This window comes from Centroberyx gerrardi, chromosome 15, assembly GCF_048128805.1.
Source record: "Centroberyx gerrardi isolate f3 chromosome 15, fCenGer3.hap1.cur.20231027, whole genome shotgun sequence".
Taxonomy (NCBI): domain Eukaryota; kingdom Metazoa; phylum Chordata; class Actinopteri; order Beryciformes; family Berycidae; genus Centroberyx; species Centroberyx gerrardi.
Window position 1 is genome coordinate 20,862,000 of NC_136011.1, and position 15,345 is coordinate 20,877,344.

General features: G+C 45.0%; 1 protein-coding gene across 1 annotated transcript in view; it reads right to left on the reverse strand.

The window, feature by feature from the left end:
- Positions 1-15,345, reverse strand: part of lrpprc (leucine-rich pentatricopeptide repeat containing) — a 59,520-nt gene that overhangs the window by 1,337 nt on the left and 42,838 nt on the right. The window contains exons 29-37 of the mRNA XM_078288867.1: positions 13,828-13,969; positions 13,359-13,485; positions 10,509-10,597; positions 10,207-10,411; positions 8,173-8,300; positions 7,844-7,959; positions 3,749-3,823; positions 3,085-3,169; positions 1,339-1,481 (exon numbers count right to left, since the gene is read on the reverse strand). Of these exons, the coding sequence (XP_078144993.1) occupies positions 1,339-1,481; positions 3,085-3,169; positions 3,749-3,823; positions 7,844-7,959; positions 8,173-8,300; positions 10,207-10,411; positions 10,509-10,597; positions 13,359-13,485; positions 13,828-13,969 (1,110 nt within the window). The remainder of the gene's footprint in view (positions 1-1,338; positions 1,482-3,084; positions 3,170-3,748; positions 3,824-7,843; positions 7,960-8,172; positions 8,301-10,206; positions 10,412-10,508; positions 10,598-13,358; positions 13,486-13,827; positions 13,970-15,345) is intronic.

Sequence of the window (15,345 nt, forward strand, 5' to 3'; positions counted from 1 at the left end):
CCCACCCCCCCCCACCCACCGCCTCTCCTGTGCTTATAAAACCAGGCAATTACTTTACCTTCCTGACATTCTGTGAATAATGCAGCGGCTCCTCTCTCCCTCTGCCTCTATCTGTCTCTCTTTCTCCATCTATCTTTGTAGGTGAGCGAGGGAGGGTAAGAGGTGGGCTCACTCGTACACCTGCCTCGAGGGGACAGCGCATCAAAGTGCCGGGGCTGAGAGGGGGCTGTGTGTGTGTGTGTGTGTGTGTGTGTGTGTGTCTCACAACAGTCCTCTGCCAAAAATAGGGCTACATCAACTTACAAAATGTGCAATGTACTGAAATGCTCAAAAACACTAGGAGCCAGAAAAAGAGATAGGCTATTGCAGTGACACCATCTCGCTTACACAATATATGTACTCTGTGACCGGGGGGCACAATTTCTGACACACACACGCATACCAATACACACACAGCAACAAACACAGGAGGCTAGCTGCGGGCCAGTGTGTATTGAACTTCCCTGAGCAGGCAGACTGCTCCTTCACATTACCTTGGCACACACAGACCACGCCACACACACCATGGCACACATTAGGACACCAGCCGGACAACTGCCAGCACTGGTTAGGAGCGGTGGGGTGTGTGTTTGTGTGTGTGTGATCTGTTCATAATCTGTTGTCCATGTCTGCGTGGTTGTATGAATATGGAAAGGAGTAGGAGTGTGTGTGTGTGTGTGTGTGTGTGTGTAGTCGGTTGTCTGATGGTATAGTGTAGTACTGTAAGCATTGAGAAAGAGTAACATGGTGAGTGTTGAGTCTTCTTTTAGAGGAATAAGTATTTATGTTTCGCTTTTTTATTTACCAAGGTTTGCTGAGCGCTCATCCTCGTTTTTTTCCACACTCACAGTTACACACACACACACATTCACACATGTCATCGAGCTTCCCAGTACAGCCACAGGTTTTACTGCTGGCCACTTAGTAATGCTGGAACAGTTGAGGTACGTGCCTTGTTCAAGGACACATGAAGGGTGGTTTATGTTTACAAAGTTCTCCGATGCAAATTTTCCCAGCTGGTCTGGAGAATCGAACTAGCAACATTACAGTCACACATTTGCTTGTCTTAACCTACAGGATACCACTTACTTTTGGTAATGACTACTTGTAACATTAGAGAAGCTAACAAGGACAGTGGTTTGAATCCATAACCGGTCTTATAAAATGGGGGAATTGGATGTTGCTCTCATCTTTCTCAAATATAGTACATTGAAATGCCTTTGAGCAACATCCTTAAACCCTGTGTGCGTGAGTGTGTGTGTGTGTGTGTGTGTGTGTGAGTGAGAGAGAGAGACTCACAGGGGGCTCAAGGAAGGGCGCCATCTCTCCTGCGTCGCGGTACAGCACAGCCAGCCGCTTGAGTGACAGGTCATCTACTTTCACCCCCTCCTTCTGCATCTGCTCATACAGGGCCTTGGCTGATGCCAAGTCCTTATCCAGATCTGAGAGAGAGAGAGAGATTGTGTCAGCAAATGAGGAAAGAAAACACCATGTCAGATTTAAGTGTCATGTTTTATTTTTGTACAGACATTTGCAAAAAAAAAAACAACAGCAGCAAAAAAAAAAGTGTGCTTGAGAGAGACAGACATGTTAAGTGTCATGTTTTCGTGGTGGGGGGAAAAAACTGATATCCTTTCATTTGTCACGATCATACAAAACAACATTAGCTCTATAAAATCCTGTGGGTGGCGCATGTAAAGAGAACAGCAGGTGAAAGAGCATGTGTAGCTGTGTAGGCTGCTTTGTTTTCCTCCCGTTGTAGTAATGGCAGACAAGAAGAAAGAAAAACTAGTCCAAGATACATTGTCGGCTTTCAAATTAAAGGTTTGGGCCCGTTCTGGATTTTACTCCACTGAAGGAACCAAAAACCTCCATAAAGATAATGCGATTTGCAAGAAATGTCTTATGAAACTTTGCATCAACCTATGTTGGTAATTTGTGTGGAATTTCTTCTTAATGATAAATAGTCAGCACTACTCCAACAAATAAAAGGAACAAGTTAAATAGATTGACCTTTGCCTTATGGGATGTTACGTTGCCATTTGTAGGGGCACGTTTTACATTTTTGCAGTCGTCATATATGGCAATATATGGATGTATCACCTGTATCCTGGTACTATCGTTATTGCGGCCTAAGTATTGTTATAGTATCGTATTGTGAGGCCTCTGATGATCCCCACCCCTATTTCTGTTAATTCAGACATTTGCAAAAGTTAAACAGAGCAAGAATGTGTGTGTGTGTGTGTGTGTGTAAAAGAGTGAGACAAAAGTGACGTGTGAGGTCACTGCGGTCACAAAGAATACAAAGAGCGAGTGAAAGAGACCGAGAGAAAAGAAAACCCCCAAACGAGTTGAAAAAAAAAAAAAAGAACAAGAACAGAGAGAGAGGGGAGAGGAGAGGCGAACAGAGCATTGCTAATTGTGTCCCCTATGGCTGCCTTGACCGGCCAGCTAGCTAATGCTAATTAAATAGTCATGTCTGCTCATCTCTGGTGTGACAAGGTACGGAGGAGAGGAGGGGGAGGTGAGGTGAGGAGACGACGGAGAGAGAGGGGGGAGGACATGAGGAGAGGAGATGGGAAGGAGGAGAGCAGAGACGGGTCAAAAGAGGAGACGGGGGGGAGAGGGGGAGAGGAGAGGAGAGGTAGATGAGAAGAGGGAGAATGCAAGCGGACAGGTAAAAGGAAGGAGGGGAGGACAGCGGAAGAAAAGAGATGCGAGGACAAGAAAAGAAGAAGTCGACAGGGTTGAAAAGGTGGAGAGGGCGGGAAGCGAGGGAGTGAGGAGCGGAGTGGTGGACCGTGTCGCGATTAGCACGCTAGGCTAGCCAGGACAGCTAACTCATTAGACGACATGTGTTCTTCTGCCCCTGAATGCCTGCATGCCTGCACACACACACCTTGCCCTGATGCATTGTTAATGTGTCCGCTAATGATGAGTTAGCCACAGGCCAGCGAGCCGACTGCTGCACCGCTCCCACTGCTCCACAAGAACCCGCCAGGCCTGTGTGTGTGTGTGTGTGTGTGTGTGTGTAGGATACCGTACCGTGACATTTCATCAGGTATGGGTAGAGCACCTCCTTCTCAGTGAAGTCTGGAATCAGGCTCAAAAGGACCTTGATCTTGCCCAGCTGCAGATTGCGCACACAGACACACCAAACACTTATTTACATAGGTATACCTTTGTGTGTGCGCTTTTGTTTCATTTTTATTTTGCAAATAATTGCAAATGATGACATGAGCAGAATGTTTCTATTGCCATACATTGACAGTAGGGATGGGACGATATATATCGAAATTCAATATGTCACAATACAAAAATGTATCATGGGGCAGAAAAATGAATCATGATATTAGCTACATTTTATTCTGCTGTAGTAATCACAAATGAGACGGCTTGCTCATCACAATTTCACAAGCTCTCCAACTAAATTACATTATTTGCACTTTGTAACGACATTTATAAACTGTTTACATTCTAGCAAGCCAGTGCTAGAAAGATTTGTGGCTCAGAAATAAACAGAATTCTGCACAGTCATACTTTGTTGTCATTGAATTGTATTGAATATTGTATTGAATCGTGAACCTCGCATACTGTCCCATCCCTGACACTGTAGTTGTTAAAAGCCGTTAAATCACCTGTATTTGCACTCTCGATGGCCTTTAGCATGCATTTAAAAAGACAGAAGAATCCACTTGTGTGTTTTTACCTGTCCGGGACTCTGGGCCTTCCGAGCCAGATAGGACACCAGCGCGTCTTTCTGTTCAGCCACGGCGTTACAGCGCTACGGCAGGGCAGGAGGGACAAGAGACATGACAACATTACAATGAGGGCTAACATTTGGGGGTAAATGTGTTTTTTAAAACGGTAAAGACTCTCCAACCTGTCCCTGTGCTCTTTACACACACATACACAAACACGCTTGCACTCCCACATACCCATGCATGTACTCAATCACACACACACACACACACACACACACACACACACACACACACACACGCACTGACACACAAGTCAAAGGTTAATTACCGACTTAATAAGGGTGTCAGACACACAACTCCTCATTTCTTTATGAATTAAAATGTACAGTGCTATTCACTTCAGAAAGCATAATTATCTACACTTAGTCACATAAAGGGCCCAATCTAGTACTTAGTGGAAATCTAAATATGCACTAAGCCCAAGCTTTTCATTGGGTGATTTTTTCCTGTACAGCTTGCAGACATTAACCAATTAGCGAAAAACAGGAAGTGAGAGAGATAATGATAGCCAGCGAGCGGGGAGAGAGTGTAAGAGAAGTAATAGGCTCCCTATTTGACTTAAATGACAACATCCAACCAAGCAATTTTCGCTGCACTAGGCCTTCATAATGCTATACATTCGAATACAACACTGTAATTTAGAAAAACATTTAGTTTTCCGGGGGGGGATCTCATGGCGTGTTGCTGATGATTTAACCTGTACAAATACTACGCCCGTTTGTGTCAAACGTGTGAGCATACATGCGTTTCATGTGTGTATTTAAAGTGTGTGTGTGCGGGGAATGCATTAAAGTTGCCGTGCTCTGTGTGAGCGAGTGTGTGAGTGAATGAGAGAGTGTGCTGTTCTCTTGGCTGAGCAGCAATGAGGTCAGATTACTAGCCAGTCGTGAACTAACGTGTTTCACTCCTCCTCCACCTCCTACAGAATTAAAAGCGAGTGGCCTGCGAGGCTTTTAACAGGAAGACACACACACACAGACACACACACACACACACACACACACACACACACACACACACAGCAAGCTCCCCACTCTTCGGAATCACTAAGCGGCAGAATGGCTTTAGTACAATCAGGCAATTAGACTAACACTATGCCACTTCACTCAACTTTGCTCCACTCTCTCTTTCCTCTCCCTTCTTTTTTTTTTTTTTTCGCTAGACCGACCACTCCCAATGGCGAGGCAAGACCCAACAGGCGGCTATCTTCTCCCCTGCTCCTGGCACTGGCACACACACACACACAAACACACACACACACGCTGCCTAAAAGCTCTGGATACCCAGGGAACGCTACCTCCTTTCCTCAGTGACCCCTCTCAACGCAGACCTACACACACACACACACACACACGCACACACGCAGTTGTAGACAAGTCTGTGTGAGTGCCCGCCTCACTGCTTCCCTCTGTTCACCGTTCACTTCTTAATGACTAAATTCATCCCTCTCGCTCTCCTCTCGCTCCCCACCGACCTCACCTCCCTCTCTCTTGATAGGCTTGTCATCATTATCGTCTGCTTGGCTAGTTAGAAGCTTTTCAGAGTTTCGGTCCTGCTTCACTTATAATGGGATGGAATGGAAGAGTTGGGCTGCTACCCTTCAGTGACCCCGGAATGGCGGCTTGGGAGGGAAGAGGGTGGTGGGGTGGGGGGGGTGGGGGGTGGGGGGTGGGGGGTGGGGGTGGGTCGTGATGAGGGACAGACCAGAGCCTACCAGTTTAGACTGGGCTGGACCAGTTGAGTCTAAGCTTGCCAACTTGAGGCTTCCGCTGGGAACGGGGGGGGGGGGAGCTTTGAAATACTCATTGCTGAGACGTGCTTGCAACTTTTCTTTCTAGCACCATGTCCACTTGTTCCAAGTTTTTTTATTTTTTTCATGTTTTCCTGAAAGATAGTCTTTACATTCAAGACACCCTCACTGTATTAGTAGCAGCTTTCTCACAGGCATTTCATGTCCTTTCTCAAACAAAAACATCACACTATACTATCTTCCTCCCGCTCTCCTTGGTCTTCAGAAACGAAAACTGAGAACAGAAATTTTGAAAATAGTTTTTCATCTTTCTCTTCTGCAGAGAGAAAAAAAAAGTAAAAAAGTAAAAAAGTAAATGTCTGAAAAGCCTTAGACTGGCCAAGATGCATATCAAGCAAGGAGCATATTATAGCCTCAAAAACACGGAATCCGTAGTTTGTGTTTAAATAGTGATGAAGATGAGTAGTAAGTAATGTATCTGTGTTCATTAGCATGCATGCTAGTCAGACATCCCCGTTAAATGATTGAGAGGGATAATCACTCTGGATGTCAGGGAGGAATGAGGAGTAGACATTATGGCAATCTCTCTCTTTTTTCTTTTTTAAAGATTTATTTTTGGCATTTTCATGCTTTATTTGACAGGGAGATAGAGAGAGACAGGAAGGTATGGGAGAGAGAGAGGGGACACGCAGCAAAGGACCGCGGGCCGGATTCGAACCCGGGTCACTGCGGGAAGGACTGAGGGAACACAAGGGAATACATATTTTTTATTAATATATTTTTATATTATATATTAGACTTATATTTCAGTATATATTTGTCAATTTGCAGTGTCTTTTGGGTAATAAATGATAAATATTGTAATTCAGAGGTTAAAGTTGGTTGTAGTAGTTGTACTGGTCTCCTTGTTGAAAAGGTGCTTTTATTTGACTGTTTTTGCAATAAAATTGTGATTTGTGAGAACTCTGTTCCATGACATTTTTCAATATATGAGATGTTTTTTATGTGGTAGAGTGGGGATTGTGAGCCTTTACAACATTTGTAGGAAACTATTGATTTTGACATATTTGATATCACAAAATCACAAGCTTATGTTATGGGTTTCCTGTAATAAAATATTACATTTCTTACAATACATCCTTATCCTTTCTCCTCTTTACAAAGAGACAAAACAGAGAGTGTAAACTTCGACCAGCTAACACGCATGTCTGACAAGAAACATACAACGACCTGAAAAACATGGATTCCTTTAGTTCATGTTTAAATAGTGATGAAGTGTAGTCGGTAAGAGCTGTAAGTAATATATCTGCGTTCATTAGGAGGCACGCTAGACAGACATGCAACTGAATGACAGAGATAAACACACAGAAAATGAGAAACAGGAGAACAATCTCTGCATGTCTGTCTTCATGTCTGTCTCTTTCACTGAACCTCTCTCCCTCTCTTCCCACTTCTCTCCTTCCGCTCATCTTCCTGCCCTCTCCATCCATCCCTCTGTCTCTCACCCATCTAGCTTGTACATATTCATATCCCCAAGCTCAACGCAGAGTCATTGAGCTGTAATTTACGAACCGTGGTTACATTAGCAAAGTAGTAGGAGGCCAATTTCAGACAGCCAGACAGTAGTGGAATGTGGGTAAGTATTCCCTGCAGTTACCAAGAATGAGAAGACATAAATGCAAGGCTAGATAAATAAGTCAACGACCCTGGTAGCAGAATTTCTCCAACACTCACTGGGATTTGGCGATTGGATGAATACATCGGGGATCTGAGATGGACTAAAACCACCACCAGTGGAAATTCCCTTGTTGATTTTCTGCAGATTTTAATTACCTTGATCTTCGGTCATTTAAAATGTAGCCTAGTCCCTACACTCAAAATGGGGAAAGCACACACCACAAATTATGCTGAAGTTGATTTAAAATTTTATTTAGAGCTAGCATAGAAGGTAGCCTAAGCACACACATTTCACTGAGCCTTCCTCATGGTGTGCTGGTTTTGTCCCGTTTGTCCCATCTTGTGCTACTGCCTCCCTCACTGCCACCTGATACGTGTTCAGTTTTCTTATACTACATTATACTAAAAATGGCCCTTCCCCGCACATATAGAAGCTATGTTTCAATTCAAGTCATCAGATCTGCTCCATGAACACTGTATGTCTTTCTTACCCCAACACCCGCCCGGCATGAAACAATACAACTGTATTCCTTAGACAATGTTAAAGTCTTGGTTCTCTGGCTTCTAGTTTGGGGAAAAACACACACACACACACACACACAGGTGTACTCACGGCTAACATGAACTTGGCATCCTCCACTTTGTCCATCTCCAGTAGCTGCAGGAAGAGGTCTGAAGCCGGCCTGTAGCAAGCAAAGTGGTTGGCTAGCCGCTCTGCCATAGCACTCACTGCAACATACACAAACACACACAAACATAATGGTCAATGGCTTTATCATTACATGTGTGCTTATTTTGTTGATGGTTGCATTGTATAGCACTATATTTGTCAATGGCTTTAGCATTATCTGTGTTTGTATATTTTCAACTTCGACTTGTATTTTGTATCTGTGTCTTATTTGTGTCTTTGTTTTGTGTGTGTATGTGTTGTGTGTCTCTTACATTTGTCAATGGCTTTCTCATTGTCATCTTCCAAAATCCTTCTGAAGACGTAGGACATGCTGGGCCCTGTGCTGTCTGGACTGGTGTAGACCGCCTCCAATATCTCTACTGCAGACTCCAGGTCACCGCTGGGGAAGGATGGATGGGTGAGAAGGGTGGTGGTGGTGGTGGTGGTGGGGGGGGGGGCAAAAGTACTGAAGGGAACTGAAGGGGCAGTCAAAAGTACTCCCAACAACCTGTGCATTTTTTTTTTTTGTGGCTTTGTGCAGAAAAAAAAAATATGTTCGTCTTGATACATTCAATTCTTTGACGTTTGGTAATCAGCCAGGTGATACTTCAAACTAAAACCTTCAAACACGGACCTGACCCCTTCCAACAGGAACAATACAGTAGATGTGGTGCACTGTGAGAAACTGGCAGGGTTAAAGGCCAGTTTTTTTTTGACCTGGAAAGCTCTGCCATTATGGAAATTGGAATCTGGAATCTCTTTATAAGCTTATGCGTTACAGTCAAAAATTCTGTCTCAAAAAAAACAACAAATAAGTTGATCAAGATGATACTGGTTTATTTTTCTTCCTTTACAACCTTCCACTGAGTATAGACCAACTCTTCCACTGACACAATTGTTATTCTCTGTCATACTGTAAAATGTTTTTCTGCTGAGGTTGCCACAACCAAACACAGCCTGCGCACCAAAGCACCACAAACCTCAAACAACTCAATCTGGCAACCAGGCCTAGCTAATAACACTTTACACTCCCTCCTCTGCTCCCCCTCGCTGCCACCAGTCGTTATGAATATTTAAAGTACAGGGTGTGTGTGTGTGTGTGTGTGTCCGGGGGTGGGGGGCACGTATCCGCGCTGATTGTTGCGACTGGGGCCGTCTGAATAATTCAGCGGGGGGCCCCTCTAAATGTGGCGCTCCGCTTTCCGGGCCTCCTTTCTTTCCGCCCCGGCTCTTAACCAGTCAGCTCGACTCAGGCGCAGCGGGGACGCACGTGTCACAGCCGCTCAGCGCCCGGCTCCCAGAGGTCAGGGTTCAAGCTGACAGGCCCGCGCCGCGGTGGCCAATCGGGCGTGAGACCGTCTTGCTATTTTTCACTTCCTGCTGTCCCTGCGAGTTGGCGTGGGGCCGCCGCCGCTTGGGCTGGAGGACGACGCTAATGCGGCAAGTAGCGCAATGAAAGTTTGATGCACAATGTGTTTTATATTTTGTTCTCTCTTGTTTTGAGAAGCGATGGAGCCGGAGCGGAGGACGGAGCGGGGGGGGTGGGGGAAGGGAAGAGGGTCTTGTGTGTTTTTATGACACTAAGGAGAAACCATGAATAATCCCATTAAGCTTGTGTTTCCTATTTGTACGTGACAGCCCCCTCTCTCTGTGAGCTTTTAATTTAAGAGTGTGTCAACCTGGGTCTTGCTCACACTCTTGCCTGTTGGTTATGCATTAAACCATCCATATCTCTGTACTGCAATGTAATACTGAACATCATATGAAAAGGTACTTAAGACTTAAAAATGGACTTTGTAAATCATGGCGCAATATCACAACAGCAATATAAAGTGACAAATTCACAATATATTTTTTTTGCCCATAACATGCAGCCCTACTTCGCTGCGTGTCATCGTCTTTCTGTCTGTCTGCACTCTGCAAATGTCTGCATTTTGTCTGCAAGGATTAGAGATGACGGCAATCAGATGCCAACTTTCTCAGCCCTTCAGATCTAGGGAAATGTCTGAGAAGCTGTACATGCCAAAATGTCTGTGTCTCGTACATGACCGAAATCCTTCGGCCTCATAAGCACTGCGTTATAACTGCCATGACCAGCCGTACACAGATTAAGAAACTTCTAGAGTCTTGGGAACATTTAGTGTAGGCCAACAAAACACTTGTCACATTCATTGCCTACATAACCCTCACCAATAATCTCCTCACTCCAGCCAAAATCTCCTCCCTTTATCTATGAAGAACTCAAACTAGTCTTCACAAGTCTATCAGTAAAAGTCCATCCCCACATACACAGTTGGCAGCCTTACTTTTTGATGTGTGCCATGGCTGTGTTGTTGACAAACAGCATGCTGGACAGGTTGAGGGGCGTGCCGAGGCCCTTCATGAGCGACTCCACTTCCTGGATGCCCGTCACGTCACCGTGGCTACCCAGGGCCTGGACCAATCTGGTGATGGAGAGGTACGACGGCACGTGGTCCGCCTGCAGCATGGACTTGAGAATCGCAAGGCCATCTGGGGAGGAGAGGAAGAGGTGAAGAGGTGTGTGTGTGTGTGTGTGTCTGTGAGAAATGAGTGTGTGTGTGTGTGTGTGTGTGTGTGTGTTTCTTACCTTTCCCCTGGCCTTTCTTGCAGTGTGTGATGATGAGCAGGTTGGTGGCAATGTCACTAAGTTGGAAGCCTGGCACACGAGATGCAGCACTGAGAGAGAGAGAGAGAGATGGATGGGTTATACAGTTTTTTCTTTGTACAGCATCACCGTTTCAACAAAATGCTTCACATTTGCGTTTTGTCACATGCCTCAAACTCCAATAACAAGCAAAAAAAATTGGTTTCATTCAACTGCTGAAATGTTTCTGTCTTGACTTCATTCTGAGCTCTTCACTATGTTTGACTAAAGCGGTCTAGAGGCTGCAATAACTGACAACCACAGCAGATTAGATGCATGATGGGAAATTTCTGTGATGGCTACCTTTAGCCCACAGAATCATAATACTCAGATTGATTCCACAGAGATCTGAACATATCAGCATGGTACAAACTGTCATGCACTTGTCCATTACACCAAGTTAAATTTAGAAAAAACATTAGACTCATGATCCACACAGAGGATAAACAGATGAGCAGAAAGATAGAGATAGAAGATAGACAAGACAATGGGAATAAAATCTGATTGACAGCAAGTCTGAGCCTCTTGTAAAACGCCTGCTGTGACGCTGAAAATAATACAGACATGAAACAGTTGATTGGTGTCATGGTGTGCGATGTTCCTCCCTGCTCAGCCTGTGCATGCGTGTGTGTTTGTCTATTTGTGTGTGGTATTATCTAGGAGGGTGAGGCCGGGTCAGAGGAGCCCCTCCCACTCCTCCCATCACTCCATCCTTCCATCTTTCCCCCCCTCCCTCCCTCCCTCCCTTCATCCATGCATTTGCTGTCCTTTTCAGCCCTCCTCCTTTTCATTTCTTCGCCTCTAAAACCTCAATCAAGCTCGCCTTCCTTTTTTTTTTTATTATTATAGCCCTGCGACCAGATTAATCCGCCCGCTCAATTGAGCATCAGGCCGCCAATCCTTATCGCCACGGCGACACCAGGCCAAGTAGCAGCCGGCAGCCGCAGCGACGGGGTCACCGTGGAGATTGGAGCGGGAACAGGGTCGCCGACGGATTGCCGTGGAGACCGAGCGGTGGGGGAGTGGGGTCAGAATTATTCTTATCGGTTGGGAGAAAATCTCTAGAGGCCGTCTCTCGCTCACCTTTTCAACACCCCCCTCTTTCTCTCTCTCACACACATTCACACACACACACACACACACACACACACACACACACACTCTCTCCCTCCTGGGTCTAGTGCTTTAGCCGATGAATGTACCATCATCCACCTCAACCCTCTCCTCTCTTTCTCATCATCATCACTCTCTCCCAATCCCTTAATCTTGCCATAAGCACCCCGCTGCTCAATTCTGTACAGATTACCCTAAAACAAACACACACACACACAGAATTAATGCCTATAGCGTCTTCATTAACCTCATGCATGATTAAATCTACCCCTCCTTCCCTCATTCACTCCTCCTTTCCTATTTATCTCTTTTTATCTCCTTCCAATTTTCGTCTTTCTCCTACTCTCTTCTTCACTCATTCCGCCTCTCATTTAGAGTGGAGATAAACTAAGCTTTTATCCATGTAGGGAGGCCATAACCCAATTCAGGGAGAGATTGGAGATGGGTTATCACTTGTACTGCCTAGCACTCACTGAAACACGGGTGTAAAATTGATACGATTATTTCACAAAACATAAGAGAGCCGTGTAGAAACAGAACAGGAAAAAGAATGATAGTGTGATAGATGTTTTTCTATGGGGTTTTTTAATCTCATCTGCACAAATTGGTAATTGCATCATTCTTTAAGTGTTTTGTATCATATATTATCACTGTCTTTTTTTAACTTCGCTTTATATGTCTTAGCAAATAAAGTAAATTGATATATGGAAGAGAGGGATAAGGAGAACAGGGCAGAAAAGGAGATAAAGAAAGAAAGAGGAAAAAAGGGGAGATTACCTAAAAAGACAAACAGAGCAGAGAAGCTCAGCGCTGTACTAAGCTCAGATCTCTAATGCCTCTGTCTGTCCATCCCTTTGTCCCCAGGCTCAAGCCCTGATACGGCCCCGGCAACATAACAACACACGATACATTACTAATCGGTGGAAGATTGACGTTTTTGCGCAAAGTCATCCGCTTCTCAGAAAACCACAATTAATCTGTGTGTGTAAGTGTGTGTGTGTGTGTGTGTGTGTGTATGTATCTCTGGGCTTAGTAAGAACCACTGTTCATATCCAGTGTACAGCAGGGTCGAGTGTGTCAACACACAATCAGTGCATAATCCCCGCCTCTATTGAGGAGCTGCAGCCTGAGACTGACGTGACCTGCAGGAGACAGGCGAAGTGGCAGAGCCTTCACCAGACTGTGTGTTGGGTTTGTCAGAGCGTTACATTCATAAGCAGGATGCTGCTAAAAACCAGCAACAGGGCTGAAAAAAAATAAAAAATTAATCCTATAATATATTCAGAATATATTAGCTGTTCTGATTTATAAAGATCTGAAATGGGGGGGGGGGGGGGGGGAGCACTAAAAAGAGATTATTTGGTTATCTGTGTTTAGCCATTGTTAAAGGTGTACTGATACAGATACTGGTTACCACAAATTAGGCAAATACCAGGATAAAATGAGGTTCTGGTGTTGGAGACTATTTCTACTGAAATCCAAAGATGAACAACATGCCAGAAATCAAAGCAAAATTGTTCCTTGTCCAGAGAAACCAAAACTAATTGTCTAAGCCTATATTGTTCATTAAAAAGGATCAGAACTTGGCATCAGCGGTAAAAAAAAAATCATTTTTGCATCCTTAGCTATGGATGCCGTTTCTCCTCATGATAAAACCCTCACAGTCTGAATGTCACTTACATGTCTCTGACGTCCATGGCGTCCTCCATGCGCCCCGCGGCAAGCAGCGAGCGGATCAGGTGGTCGTAAGGGGCGGGGCCTAATACCACACCCTTCTTATCAGCCTCCTTCAGCATTCCATAGGCTTCTGCAGAGAGGGAGGAAGGGAGACAGAAAGAATAAATTTAAGAATAGTAGAATTTGAGATCATCTTCATTGGGTTATTATGGGATGAAATACAACAGTGAGGCTAGTAAGGCCAGTTAGCAGATGATCTTCACTTGAAATTTGGCACCACTTAGGTAACCCAAAGAGTAGTGTTTATGTTTCAAATATTGGGAATGACTTCATCAAGCCCATAAGTTATGGGTTGAGCAAGGGAAACTTTACACCCCTCAGATGGTTTAAGTATCTGAAAGCAGCTTCAAATGGCTTTAGTCCCAGGTTTATGTGATGTGGGACAACAATACCGGGACCCCCTGCGGCTTACCTTTGGCCTTGCCCTTCTTGCAGAGTGCCAGCAGACGGAGCTGGTAGTCTGTCACAAAGTTGACTGCGGGGGCTGTAGGGGGGGCGCTGGCTGACTTGGGCGACTTGGCGGGCTCTGTGGTGGCAGCTTGTTCATACCAGACCTGGAAAACACACACAGAGAAAACACACAGATATAAAACCCAGTCTGATGTTTCCTGCAAAAGAGAGCAACTTCCAACATTCGACTCTGTATACGTGTTCAACTGTGTGTTGGCGGTATGTGTGTGTGTGTATGTGTGTGTGTGTGTGTACATGTATATATATATATATATAAAATGCTGGGCGGGCAAGGCAGGGCTCTCCGATGCTCGGTCACCCGTTTAGCCGTGAGGGGAGGGGGTTAAGCTGTACCGGCTAGGGGCAAATTAGGACTGGCACCCGAGGGGCAGAAGAAGTGTGTGTGCGTGCGTGCGTGTGTGTGTGTGTGTGTATGAGTGTGTGTGTATGAGTGTGTGTGTGTCGGAGTGGGGGTGACAACTCCAGAGCCCCAGGGGTCACTAAGTTCATCGCTCCAGGCAACAGCAATCACTTCCTGTCTCATCATGCTCTGGGCCATTGCTGCACACACACACACACACACACACTTACACACTTTACAGTGCAAACCATAGCTGAGAAAAAATGCAGCAAGGATGAATGGAGCAATCTGACAGAAAGGAACTGAATTTTCAGGTTTTACTGTAAGTAAAATTCTACTCCATCCCTGTTATATCCCATTGTTTTCTTTTATTCTTTGATTCTGTCCATTCCGTTGTGTTTTTGGACAGCATACACTGGAAAGTAACAGTATAACAGTATATTCAGGAAGAGAAATAAAGGTGGGACTTGAATTCACAATATCACAAGCATGTGACATGTATGGATCCAAACCTGTTAACCACAGAGAGCCCTTTATTCTACCCTGTCTTTCCTGTTCTGGTGTTGGATATGGGGCTGATAAAAAAAAGGGTATCTGAAAATTTCCCCAATATTAAAATCTGGTGTCAAGACGCAGGTGCACAATGTCAGAAATGAAAACGTGACTTGATTTTATTCATTTTTCACACATAAGATGATCTCTAATTTTTGTCCAGCGACTAAAAACGAATGGTGTAAGTCTATATTAAAAAAAGGAGTATCGGTACATCTCTATCTGACAGCATCCAGCGTCCTGCACTCTCTTCCTTATGCCGATATAACGAAGCAGCCAGCGGCAGCCATATGGTGGCATTTAGCTGCTGCCTAAATTAGTCTGGCATTACAGACAGATCAAGCCGTAATTCCTCTCACCAGCCAGCCTGTCTGATTGACCACACTTCAGATCAGAGCTGCAATCCTGTTTCCTCTACATGTAATGAACAGAGGCTTAAAGGGGAGGGGGGCGGGGGGCGGGTGGCGGGGTCGCATGGAGAGAGCAGCTGACGGAGGCTTTTTTGGGGTTGGTTCCTGTGATCAAAAGTTGAGGTCAATTTTCCCTCTGGTCTATCAATCCAGGAAG